We start from the raw sequence: 13,092 nt of genomic DNA on the forward strand, positions 1-13,092 counted from the left end.
TCCACGTATGCCAATTCCCACATTTCCGAATTATCAAATTGTCCAATTCCCACATTCTCCTATTCCAACATTGTCTAATTCCCACATTGTCCTATGCCAACATTGTCCTATTCCAACATTGTCCAATCCTCTAATTCTAACCTTCCTCCCACGTTCCCCAATTTCCACATATGCTAATTCCTACATTCCCAAATTATCACATCCCTAAATTGTCATATCCCCAAATGCCCACATCCCCAAATTATCACATCCCCAAATGCCCACATCCCCAAATTGTCATATCCCCAAATTGTCACATCTCTAAATTGTCATATCCTCAAATTGTCACATCCCTAAATTCCCACATTCCCAAATTTCCACATCCTCAAATTCCCACATCCCCAAATTTCCACATCTCTCAACTCCCTCATTCCCAAATTCCCAAAAATCTAAATCCCCAACAGTGAACTCCACTATAAAACGAAACTAGCAAACATCTATTGGTAAATATCTTCGCACGAAGCAGGGACACCATAGAGACGATCATAGTCGCAAATATCGTTATTTGGTTAACAACATCTAGACGCATGAATCAGTTACACACGGGCCTAAGCCAAAATGATCTTGACGGCGGATAATGTACGGATAATGCACTCGTTTAAATGCATACTAGCCGGACATTACCTGAGCTCGGTAAGCCCGTCGCGCAGACTCTGGGCAAGTGTGCAGCAACAGCACCCGGCAGAACTACCGTCTTCGACATTCTCCTCTGCCTCTTGACTTTTATAAAGACGTTAAAATTCCTCGAGCAACTACGACGAACGCTCGCTCGATAATCTTGCGCGACGCTGAAATTGCACGGGGAACGTTCCAATTTATGTCGCCAGCATTTTCCGCCGCGAACGAGAAAAAAAAATAAGAAATAAAACGAAAAGAAAAAACCCGATCAAGAGGATCCTCGTTACTCGAGAAAAATTTCTCTCCGTTTCGGGGGGGGATGGCTGGAAATTGTTAACGGAAGATCCGTTGTATGTTTCGCTATAATTGCGAACCCACGCTTTGCCATCTTGCTGAGTTTCTATCTTTTACCCGAATGTAATTATGAACCACTGTTTTGTGTTATGATTTGACGCTTTCAATGCCTTGTCACCGATGACATTTTTATGTGGATCTAATGTTTGTGTCACATATGAACATATGACGTACATAAGTAACATATGAATTATATATGAACACATAACGTATGTGAATAACATATGAACATATAATGTATGTAAATAACATATGAACATATAACGTATGTAAATAGCATATGAATAATATATGAACGTATGACATATGTGAATAACATATGAATAATATATGAACATATGATGTATGCGAATAACATATGAATAATATATGAACATATGATGTATGTGTATAACATATGAATAATATATGAACATATGATGTATGTAAATAACATATGAATAATATATGAACATATGATGTATGTGTATAACATATGAATAATATATGAACATATGATGTATGTAAATAACATATGAATAATATATGAACATATGATGTTTATGAATAACATATGAACATATGACATATGTGAATAACATATGAACATATGATGTATGTGAATAGCATATGAACACATGATGTATGTGAATAACATATGAACATATGATGTTTGTAAATAGCATATGAACATATGATGTATGTGAATAACATATGAACATATGACATATGTGAATAACACATGAACATATAACATATATGAATAAGATATAAACACATAACATGTACGAATAACATATGAATGTCATTTGAACATATGACACATATGAATAACGTATGAACATAAAACATACATGAATAACATATGAATACCAAGCTTCCACATATGTGTAGCTTTCCACATTTCAAAATTCTCATTTTTTTCATTCTATTCCTATATTTCTATATCTCCACATATGTTCCTATATCTCTGCCTATATCTTCACATACTCCACATCTTTCCACATCCCTTCCTGCATCCCTAAAGTACCCAGTAAAAGTAAACAGCAAGAAAATTAAAAGAAAGTATCGGCAGAGTCATCTTTCTTGCCACCGAACGGCAATAAATATGATCGTAAACCGAGTCCATTTGCGTACAAATAAATATCGATCGAAGACGCATTTAGTTTCATGTAGAACTTGAACCCGTCAGAAGATCGAATAAAGCGTAGTACAGTGTTCATTCCATATAAGCAAAAATGTCCTTTCCGATATAAGCACAAATATTATCCCCACCACTGGGGGGAAGACCCCTCGAGACGCCGGAGGTTCGCTTGCCGGGAAATGTAACGTGACCCGGGTATTAGAGTATCCGTGAGACAATACCAATGCAAATATAAAACTTTTTTATTTTTGACTTTTTCGTTATCAAACTTTTACCAATTAATTCTTGACATTTTTCCGATTAAAATGAGACCAAACACGACATAATTTAGACTATATTTACTGGTTTAATTGACGATAAAAGTTTCTCACGTCGAAGAGGATAGCGAGTCAAAAAGAAAGAGACGCTACGATCGTGGCAGTCGGCAAAGATCAAAAGTCTGTTCGATTGTTTGCAATACTGGAGCATTGGTAATTTTTTTATTTTTCATCCATTTTTTTATATAACTTTTTCCATCATATTCGTGACGTTTTCCTGATTAAAATGAGACCAAACACGACGTAATTTGAGTTATATTTACTTCCAATATCTTATTAGAGTAAAATCATCGATGTACGCGTAACACTTGAAATTACAAGTAAATATGTCCTGAAGTATGTCGTGTTTGGTCTCATTTTAATGAGAAAAATGTTACAAATATGATGGAAAAAATTTCAACAAAAAAAATCAAAAATAAAAAAGTTTTATTCTTGGATTAGGAGTGTCCTTCTAATAGGTCACTGTCTGTTTACGTTCGATCTCCTTCGCTCGAAATGTAGCACCTTTACGATATACGCAAACGGCGACCGTGATATTTTTCTCTTCTGTCCTTTTCTACGTTCGGCAAGACATCAATCAATGTAGGACCTGTACGATATAAGCACAACTTCACTCCCGAAAGATTTGCTTATATAGAATATCCACTGTATTCTCAACGGGCGATAACCCGAGACATGTGTGCGTATATCAATTTCGTCAAGTGACTCGATTAATTCCGCCGTAAGCCGCATGATAACGAGCTGATTAATCGTGCACTCGTTTATCAGAAATTTCGATGATTCACATGTAACTTCCTCGTTATTTCTTCGCACTTGATGTATGACAAGAAGTACATATTTCATATTTATACAATAATTTTGTAACGAATGTAATTCAACTGATGTATCGTAGAATAACCGTAGCTTCCAATATCCCTAGATTCTAACATCCATAGATCTCGAATTTCCCTAGATTCCAAACTTCCATAGATCCCACATTTCCCTAGATTCCAAATTTCCATAAATCCCAAATTTCTCTAGACTCCAAATTTCGTTAGGTCCCAAATTTCCCAAGATCCCAAATTCCCCTAGATCCCCAATTTCCAAAGATGCCAAATTCCCCTAGAATCCCAAATTTCCCAAGATCCCAAATTTCCCTTGAATCCCAAATTTCCCAAGATCCCAAATTCCCCTAGATCCCAAACTTCCTAAGATCCCAAATTCCCCTAGATCCCAAATTTCCAAAGATCCCAAATTCCCCTAGGTCCCAAATTTCCCAACATCCCAAATTTCTCTAGATCCCAAATTTCTCAAGATTCCAAATTTCCTTAAATCCCAAATATCCCAAGATCCCAAATTTCTCTAGATCCCAAATTTCTCAAGATTCCAAATTTCCCTAAATCCCAAATATCCCAAGATCCCAAATTCCCCTAGATCCCAAATTTCCCAAGATCCCAAATTTCTCTAGATCTCAAATTTCCCTAAACCCCGAATTTCTTCAGATCCCAAATTTCTCAAGATCCCAAATTTCTCCAGATCCCAAATATCCCTAGATCCCAACACCCCTAGTTCCAAATATTCCTAGATCCCGAATTTCCTTAGATCCCAAATTTCCCAAAATCCCAAACTTCCCCAGATCCCAAATATCACCAGGAACCAACCCCTCCAGTTCCAAATATCCCTAAACCCTAAAATCCTAATATCCCAAGATCCAAATATCCCTAGATCTCAATGTCATAATTCAATTTAAAAATATGTCAGTATTTCACGTTGAAGCCTTCAGAAAATTTCAACAGGTTAATTATAGACTTTCATAATGTAGAAGTAGAATAACATTCTGCTTGAAGAAGAATGACGTAAACTCCTCAGGCAAAATTCTATTAACCCAGATGGAGTTCATTGACTCCAGAAAAGGCCGTAATACACAGGTGAGTCAATGACCTGACAATTAATGATAATGATTATAATGATTTCAAGCCATCGACTCTCAGATAAGATTTAACTTCGAACGATTACAAACATACTCGATTAATTTATATCGAGTGTCTACGAGTACCAGGGTCCAAATGTACCCATGTGTTATATAATTTCTTCTTGTGCAATCGTATTGTAATGTAAAAACGTTTGATCAAATTTGATTAGAATTCATTCGCTAAATTTTTGGGGGAAAAGTGTGGTTCAATTTCTTAATAATGAAAGGTGATTATAATTAATAATTACAATTAGTAAGTGGCATGATAGTAGTTAATATTGAGGACCATGTAGTCAACTGAAAAATTGAAACTCAGAATTATTTACATAGTAATGACAAGATGGCAGAAATTATAAAAAAATATCAGATTCAGAAATAAAATTAATTTGTAATTAGTGTAACAGTAATCCTAATCCACAAATAGAAATTGCAAAATATTTTTATGCTTAACTTCAATTTATAATTAATTTCATCATAGAAAACTTAGGTAAAGAGATTAATATTGAACCTACATGAAGTTCACATATGTAACATATGTTACATATGTTTATACTAAACACACGAGAAATATCGTAAGAAAATTGCGCTACTTCACGGTTGAATTACACATTTAACGAAGCCTGAAGCCGCGGGATAATTATAATTTCCGGCACACTGGATTCACGACAATCCCGTGAATCAAAATTAATTCGCAGTCGTGACTGACAAGATACAGTCGGCCGCATGTGTGACACGTGCGTGTCTACGTGCGCGTCTACGTGTGCGAAACATCCATTTTACACGCTCTTGTACCTACGCGCATGAAACATGAAACAACGATGCTGATCGATCATGCATGAACATCGACGCCGACAAACTTCCAGATACGAAACTTTATCGAAGTATCGTTCCTCCTTTCATATGGAATTACATCACGATGTTCGGGCTATTACACTGACTGGCTGTTATCGTTAACTTTTACTTGCTATTTCCAACTTCTGGCTCTTCAATAAGTCCAAATTTTTTGAATAAATTGCACGAAAGAGGTCGGAGCATAAATTCGTTCAAAAATATTTTTTATAAGAACATGGACATTTTAAGGGTGGACTGAAAGGTGACCAAAAAAATATTTTTCACTTCTACAATTTAAATATGAAAAAATTTATAAAATCTCTTAAAAGTATGTACTACATTAATAAACAGAAGTTTCATTTGATCAAAATTTCATCACAGAACGAATTTATAAGAGTAAACATACATAGTCTCGTTATATGGCCGTCGACAAAAATTAAAAAAAAAATATAAGTTCGAAATTTTTGCAGACTAAATCTGTAAATTTCTAAGTGTCCTAAAATCTTATAGAAAATTGCAAAAGTGAAGATTACAAAATTTACGCTAAATTTTGCAATAAAATTATCAAACTCCATAAATGACCGCAATGAGAGGTCGATAAATACTTGACCAAAAATTCTAAAAAACGAGAATTGTTTGAAAGAGCAGAAATATAGGGAAATGTTTCAAGGGAATGTACCGACATTGGTTGAAATTTATTGCTTTCGTGACTGATAATTTAATAGTATCTCGGAACGCGGTGCAGAGCGAGGGCGAGCTTATGAAAGCAGATTTGTCGTCTATACGTGTAACTGGATGGTATCTCATCTATCCGCATCCGGTAGAAACCCGGCATGGAATCTGGGAGTCGAGCAATAGTTGCAGAGCAAGTTGTTAGGGTTAGATAGTTGAATCAACATACAGTTCGTCATTGATCAGCTCATGTTCGCAGTGCTTGAAACACGAATACAATGTGTCTACATATGTTCCAACTAAAGCAAAGACATGAATAGACCGATTTTCACTGTATCTATCCCCTTTGATCGTATCTAACCGGAATATAATTTGCATAGTAGCTTGCAGGTTGTACCGTAAGCGTCAAAATATGATGGCAAAGCAAACAGTAGGACAACGTTGTATTAACTGTACCGTTTCCGCGGAATAATATGGCTCGATATGTCGATCGACATGTGAATTTCTGGCTCCGCGTATACGTATGTTCCCATATCGTTAGATCTCTATGTCCTCGTTTGTACCATCAGATTTTTGCGTTGCAACATTTATTTATTCCTAGATTTCGAGATACCTAGATCCCTAATTCCCAAATTTCCCTAAATCCCGAATTTCTCTAGATCCCAAATTTCTCTAGATTCCAAATTTCCCTAGATCCAAAATTTTCCAAGAACGCAAATCCCCCTAGATCTCAAATTTTCCAAGATTCCAAATTTCCCAAGATCCCAAATTCACCTAGATCCCAAATTTCCCAAGATCCCAAATTCCCCTGCATCCCAAATTTCTCTAGGGTCCAAATTTCCCTAGATTCCCTGTTTCTCGGGGTTCCATACTTTCCTAGCACCCCAAATTTCCCTAAATTCCAAGTTTCTCAAGGTCCTAAATCTCCTTAGATTTCAAATTTCTCTAGATCCCAAATTCCTCTAGATCACAATATCTCTAGGGTCCAAATTTCTCTAGATTCCCTATTTCTCAAGGTCCCATACTTTCCTAGACCCCCAAATTTCCCTAGATTCCAAGTTTCTCTAGGTCCTAAATCTCCTTGGATTCCAAATTTCTCTAGATTCCCAATTTTTCCTAGATCCCAAATTTCCCAAGATCCCAAATTCCCCTAGATCACAATATCTCTAGGGTCCAAATTTCGCTAGATTCCCTATTTCTCTAGGTCCCAAACTTTCTTAGACCCCCAAATTTCCCTGGATTCCAAGTTTCTCTAGGTCCCAAATCTTAGATTCCAAATTTCTCTAGATCCGAAATTTCCCTACATCAAAAATTTCCCTAGATCCCAAATTTCCTAACACCCTGAATTTCCCTAGATCCCAAATTTCCGAATGCTCTAAATTTCCCTAGGTTCAAAATTTCACTAGATCACAATATCTCTAGGTCCCAATACCCCTAGACTCCAAGTTTCCTAATACCCTTAATTTCCTTAGATCCCAAATTACCTTAGGTTGCAACTTCCACTAGATCCCAAATTTCCTAATACCTCAAATTTCCCTAGATCCCAATAGCCAAAATTCCATAAATCTTTAGATTCCTATGTCCCTCAATTTCCATATTAAAAAATCCCCAGATTTCCAAATCCCTATATCGCAAGATCCTATATCCTTGATTTCCAATTTTTCCCTAACTCTACAACTGTAAAGATCCCAAAACTTGTAGATCCCTAGATGTCCTAGATTCCTTAACCACCGAATTCCAAAATCCCTAAATTCATATACTCCTAAATACCTAACTCGTAATTTTCTTACGACTTTTCTTACGAATTTTCTACTCGTAATTTTCTAAAGGATATGCAATGCACCCAGTACGAGTTGAAATTTTGAAAACTTTTATCGCGAGCGTGAAATTTCTCGCAGCATACGTAACGTGTTAAAAATGTCTGTCGAGATGCTTGTTCCCCGATACGGATAAAAGCGAAGATGTTCCGACGGGGTCGTAAGCAGATAAACGAAACACCAGCGAGTTCAACGTGTTCTGACCGTTCCTGAAAATGTGTTTACAGCATGTTAGGCGGTCAATCATGCGTCACTGATGCGCAGGGGCGCCAGTGATTCCGTTCTTTGACGTTCCATTATGCAAAATCGTCTTCCTGGTTGTTTCCCGACGCCAAATGCCGTACGACGCGTGCTCGATTTCACGTGAATTCATGCACTGCACCCTAGCAAAATCACGGACGCGACAAAGGGTAGCAAAACGTAAAAGGTTAACTGTTGGCGACACTGAACGGTTTGACTCGGGATGAAATTTTAGGTTGAAGTTATTTGGTCGATATTATACTTGGAATTATTTTAGGATATTAATAAAAGCATTTCTTTGGACAATATTTCAGTTGTTATTGTTTTAGCATGTTATTGTAGCATTTTTTTGGTCGATATTATACTTGGAATTATTTTAGAATATTAATAAAAGCATTTCTTTGGACAATATTTCAGTTGTTATTGTTTTAGCATTTTATTGTAGCATTTTTTTGGTCAATATTTTACTTGACATTATTTTAGAATATTAATAAAAGCATTTCTTTGGACAATATTTTAATTGTTATTATTTTAGCATTTTATTATAGCATCAAATTTGGAAATAAAATGCAAGCGTGGGACTCAAAAAGTGGGACCAAGCTAATGAACAAAGGTCCCACGTAAGACTTCAAAACCAAGTACTAAAAGGGAGTTTAGAGATTTGAAGTTCTGAATGTTCTAAAATCTTGAAGTCCCAAAGTTCAAAAACTCTGAAGTCGCAAACTCAAAACGTCCTAAAATTCTAAATCCTTAAAGTGCCAAAGCACCAAAATTCCCAAGTTCCAAGTACAGTATCTCATCTTCCAGAAGTGCCAAGTACACATATGTTCACATATGATTCTAAAATCTTGAAGTCCCAAAGTCCCAAAACTCTGAAGTCTCAAACTCAAAACGTCCTAAAATTCTAAATTCCTAAAATGCCAAAGCACCAAAATTCCCAAGTTCCAAATCCAGTCATCTTCCAGAAGTGCCAAGTACACATATGTCCACATATGATTCTAAAATCTGAAGTCCCAAACTCACAACATCCTAAGATTCTAAATTCCTAAAATGCCAAAGTATCAAAATTCCCAAGTTCCAAGTCCAGTCATCTTCCAGAAGTGCCAAGTACACATATGTCCACATATGATCCTACTCCACAAAAATAAGATCAACTAACAATCCACCCCTAATTCACAATCCACATTAAAACAATCACCACCTCGTACCTAATCACATATAGAAAAGCCCTCTCCAACAAGTCCTTATTCGAACACCAGAAAAAATGATAATTTCAAAAGATCCATAACCTCGTATATCATTGAAAGTGGCTCTTCGGTATTTATCGTCGCGAGAAACGCGAGAGTCGCGAAAAGCGAGTAAGAAAGAGGGCGGGAAATATGGTGGGCGAAAGGACAGAGGGCCGAGTAGGAGAAATCGTGAAAGTACTCGCCAGAGAGAACTGCAGGATGACGGATGGAGGGCAGGAAGCGACACAGGAACCGGAACCCATTACTCCAGATAACAACTTCCCTAAGGCTTCCTTTCCTTCTTCTACATCCACCGGTAAACCCAATATACACACACGTGGGCGGGCGCGATTCTCACGGGCACGAATCCGGAAATTTACCACTCCTGTTGCCATTTTGCTCGAATACCGTGCAACTGGTGGCAAGACGCTATAAACCTCGATCGTTTCTCAACAAAATTGACCATCGAGCACCCCATTTCGTCGATATCTATGGTCGTTGGATCGATGTTAATCTACTTCTCTATCGAACCTTAATAAGGTTCGAGTTTTAAATAAAAGCAACTTTTACAGATACTTTTGAACATAGATTTGTATGAAATTTTAGAGAGGGTGGATTACGTAGGTCTGAATATTGGGTAATATTCTACTGTTCTCAAAAGTCAGATCTGAAGTATGTTCTCAAATATAGGATTGTTGTCTCAAAACCACAGTAATAGCTTTGTTGTATGAAATGATTCATTTTGAAAGAACAGTCAGATCTGATGAGATGGAAAATGTGGATCGACCTTGAATCATGTTCTGACATTTCCAAGAGTCACAAGATCTGAAGAGCACTACTCTCAAACTCAGGATAATTGTCAAATTTTATTGTTGATGAAATGATTCATTTTGAAAGGACAGTCAGATCTGATGAGATGGAAAATGTGGATCGACCTTGAATCATGTTCTGACATTTCCAAAAGGCACAAGATCTGAAGAGCACTACTCTCAAACTCAGGATAATTGTCAAATTTTATTGTTGATGAAATGATTCATTTTGAAAGGACAGTCAGATCTGATGAGATGAAAAATGTGGATCAACCTTGAATGATGTTCTGACATTTCCAAAAGTCACAAGATCTGAAGAGGACTACTCTCAAACACAGGGTAATTGTCAAATTTTATTGTAGATGAAATGATTCATTTTGAAAGGACAGTCAGATCTGATGAGATGGAAAATGTGGATCAACCTTGAATGATGTTCTGACATTTCCAAAAGTAACAAGATCTGAACTACTCTGAAAGGCAGAATGTGTGCAACTATTTAATTGTACAAAATTTGGCAAATATTTAAACCTAGTTCGCCTTAACAGTGAAACTTGACAACAAGAGTATTTGAAGAGATGACATCAGTCGAATATCAGTTGCACCAAAAAAGCCTTCGTTAACATTCACACACAATGGCTCTGACGTAACACCGCTAAAAAGATGACATATGAGTATCTCAAAATTTGTTCAATCAATTAAGAGAGAAGTTAAACTTAAATGACTACGTGACAGGTTTATCAATGTTAATGTTAAGCCAGTTCGTGGAACTGGTTCGATGACGCACGCCTACCTGATCATAGTTGATCAACACGTTCTGACATTTTGTTTGTATTTGTTATACTACATATTTAGTTATACTATAGTTGTACTATATATGCTTATACTACAATTATAATAGCATCTACATATGATGTCAAGGTCTTCATAGATATGAAAGTCTTTGACACATCAACGAAAGGTCTTTGACACATCAAGTGAGTTTTGGAGAATCTTTAAAAAAGAATTAGCGAATCACACAGGTCAATTGGACAACGCTGACGGACATTGACGGCGAAGCGTGAAGAGGAGATTCAGGTTGAAATGGAAATGGGCGTCGCGGTGGTAGGGAAACCACCGACGCCGCCACTGTTACTAAATGGGCTCCGAGCGGGTTACCCAACTGTTGCGCCTTCATCAGAAATTTATGCAGAATCCTGGGTTAACCGTCCCGGCCAATCAGCTTTGTAACTAAGCTAACATCGTATCAGCGAGGGAACGAAACCAGGAGATGCTCTGATTTAGTAAAAAGCGTTTAATATTTTGCACCTTTGGACAGCTGCGAGGTCTGCTGGAACTTTGCGACAGGATGAATATGGTTTATTGTGATTTTCTCAAGGGTGAATGACTAGGTTCAGTTGTTTTATTCAGTTAGGTCATATTCATATTTAGGACATGTATTAGACAGTCATTTAGCTGTTTTGTTTATACGGAGATTCGATGAATGGACTTCTCATGCAAATCTGGATTTGGACAAGATCTAATATATTTTACATAATGTTAGCAATATTATGATTGTAAATTATCTGAAATAGAAGGTAAATAAAATTATTTGTCAAGGAAAAATTCAGTCTGTAAACTGATGGTCATTTAGCTGTACTGTTCATAAGGAGATTCGATGAATGGACTTCTGATACAAATTTGAATGTGGACAAGTCTAATATATTTTAGATAATGTCAATAATAAATTGTAAATTATATGAAATATGTGCAGGTAAATAAAATTATTTGTCAGGGAAACATTCAGTCAGTAAAATAACAGTCATTTAGCTGTGCTGCTCATAAGGGGATTCAATGAACCTTGGTCTTCTAATGTAAATCTAAATTTGAACAGGGTTTAATATATTTTAGATAACATTGACAATATTATGATTGTAAATTATGTATGTGAAGGTAAATAAAATTATTTGTCAAGGAAAAATTCAGTCTGATAAATGACAGTCATTTAGCTGTACTGCTAATAAAGGGATTCAATGAATCTTGGACTTCTGATGCAAATCTGAGTTTGCACAAGGTCTAATATATTTTAGATTACGTTAACAATATTATGATTGTAAGTTATATATGTAAGTAAAATTATTTGTCAAAGAAAAATAATTTAATCTAAAAAATGACTTACCGACGAGTGCTAGAATCACCGTGAGCAAAGATGCTGCCGGAAATGTTACCGTTAAGTTGAACTCCAACATTTGAAGCAGATCCACTGAAACAAACGAAAAAGAAGTATATTTCACATGAAAAGTGACATTTAACCTTGAAAATTTGCAACCTTGCTATAAAACAATTGCACTGAAAAATTTTAAAGACTGAAGACATTTTGAAGATTAAATATTTTCACTGTAAAAATGACGATACTACAAATGCGATGTTCCGTGGAGTTATTTTAATTAACATCGAGCTTAAATTATATTTCTCCTCTAAATCATGAAATCGTTCAAATTTCATTGGGAATAATAGTAGTAGAAATGAAAGCGTTAATCGATACACGAAACAGTACTACAAATGCAGCAGATATTGTATCGAAATCGTTATGCTCGACGACGGTTCGAATTTAATATTTATTAGATGCTGCGTGACGAAAAGTTTCTCAGCGAAAGGTTATTAAACAAGTTGAGGGTCATGAAGAAATCGTGTCGTGTTCGACGAGTCGGTTCAAAGCTCAATAAGAATTAATTTCAAAACTTTCTCGATCTCGATTTAAGTTCTAGAGAAGTTTCGATCGCTGCCGCCTCGGTGGGGACAGGATTTCGCTTTTATTTCTACACTCGATCCATGTACAATCTTTCATTAATTTATTTTCCAGACTCTCCGACTAATTTCGGATTGTCGCGCTTTACATATTTTACCAACTGAAATTTTATTGGAAAGAAATTTTTTCTTTCTTATTTTTTACTGATGCATTTGCAGGGGTTTTTATGAAATAACCTTCGTCTCAATTACATTTGTAATTGTATATTACATATAGAAAATATATTAAATATATCAGCATGTAAAATTTTTGTAAAAATATTAGTAAAATATATTTGTAAAATTTTTGTAAAAATATTAGTAAAATA

General features: G+C 35.9%; 1 protein-coding gene across 4 annotated transcripts in view; it reads right to left on the reverse strand.

The window, feature by feature from the left end:
• The window catches only part of LOC100878712 (membralin), a 90,492-nt gene that overhangs the window by 62,052 nt on the left and 15,348 nt on the right, over positions 1–13,092 (reverse strand). For all 4 annotated transcript variants that reach the window (XM_003705439.3, XM_076534663.1, XM_076534661.1 and 1 more), the window contains exon 9: positions 12,156–12,239. In XM_003705439.3, coding sequence (XP_003705487.2) covers positions 12,156–12,239 — 84 coding nt within the window. The remainder of the gene's footprint in view (positions 1–12,155; positions 12,240–13,092) is intronic.

This window comes from Megachile rotundata, chromosome 8 (assembly GCF_050947335.1).
Source record: "Megachile rotundata isolate GNS110a chromosome 8, iyMegRotu1, whole genome shotgun sequence".
Lineage (NCBI taxonomy): Eukaryota > Metazoa > Arthropoda > Insecta > Hymenoptera > Megachilidae > Megachile > Megachile rotundata.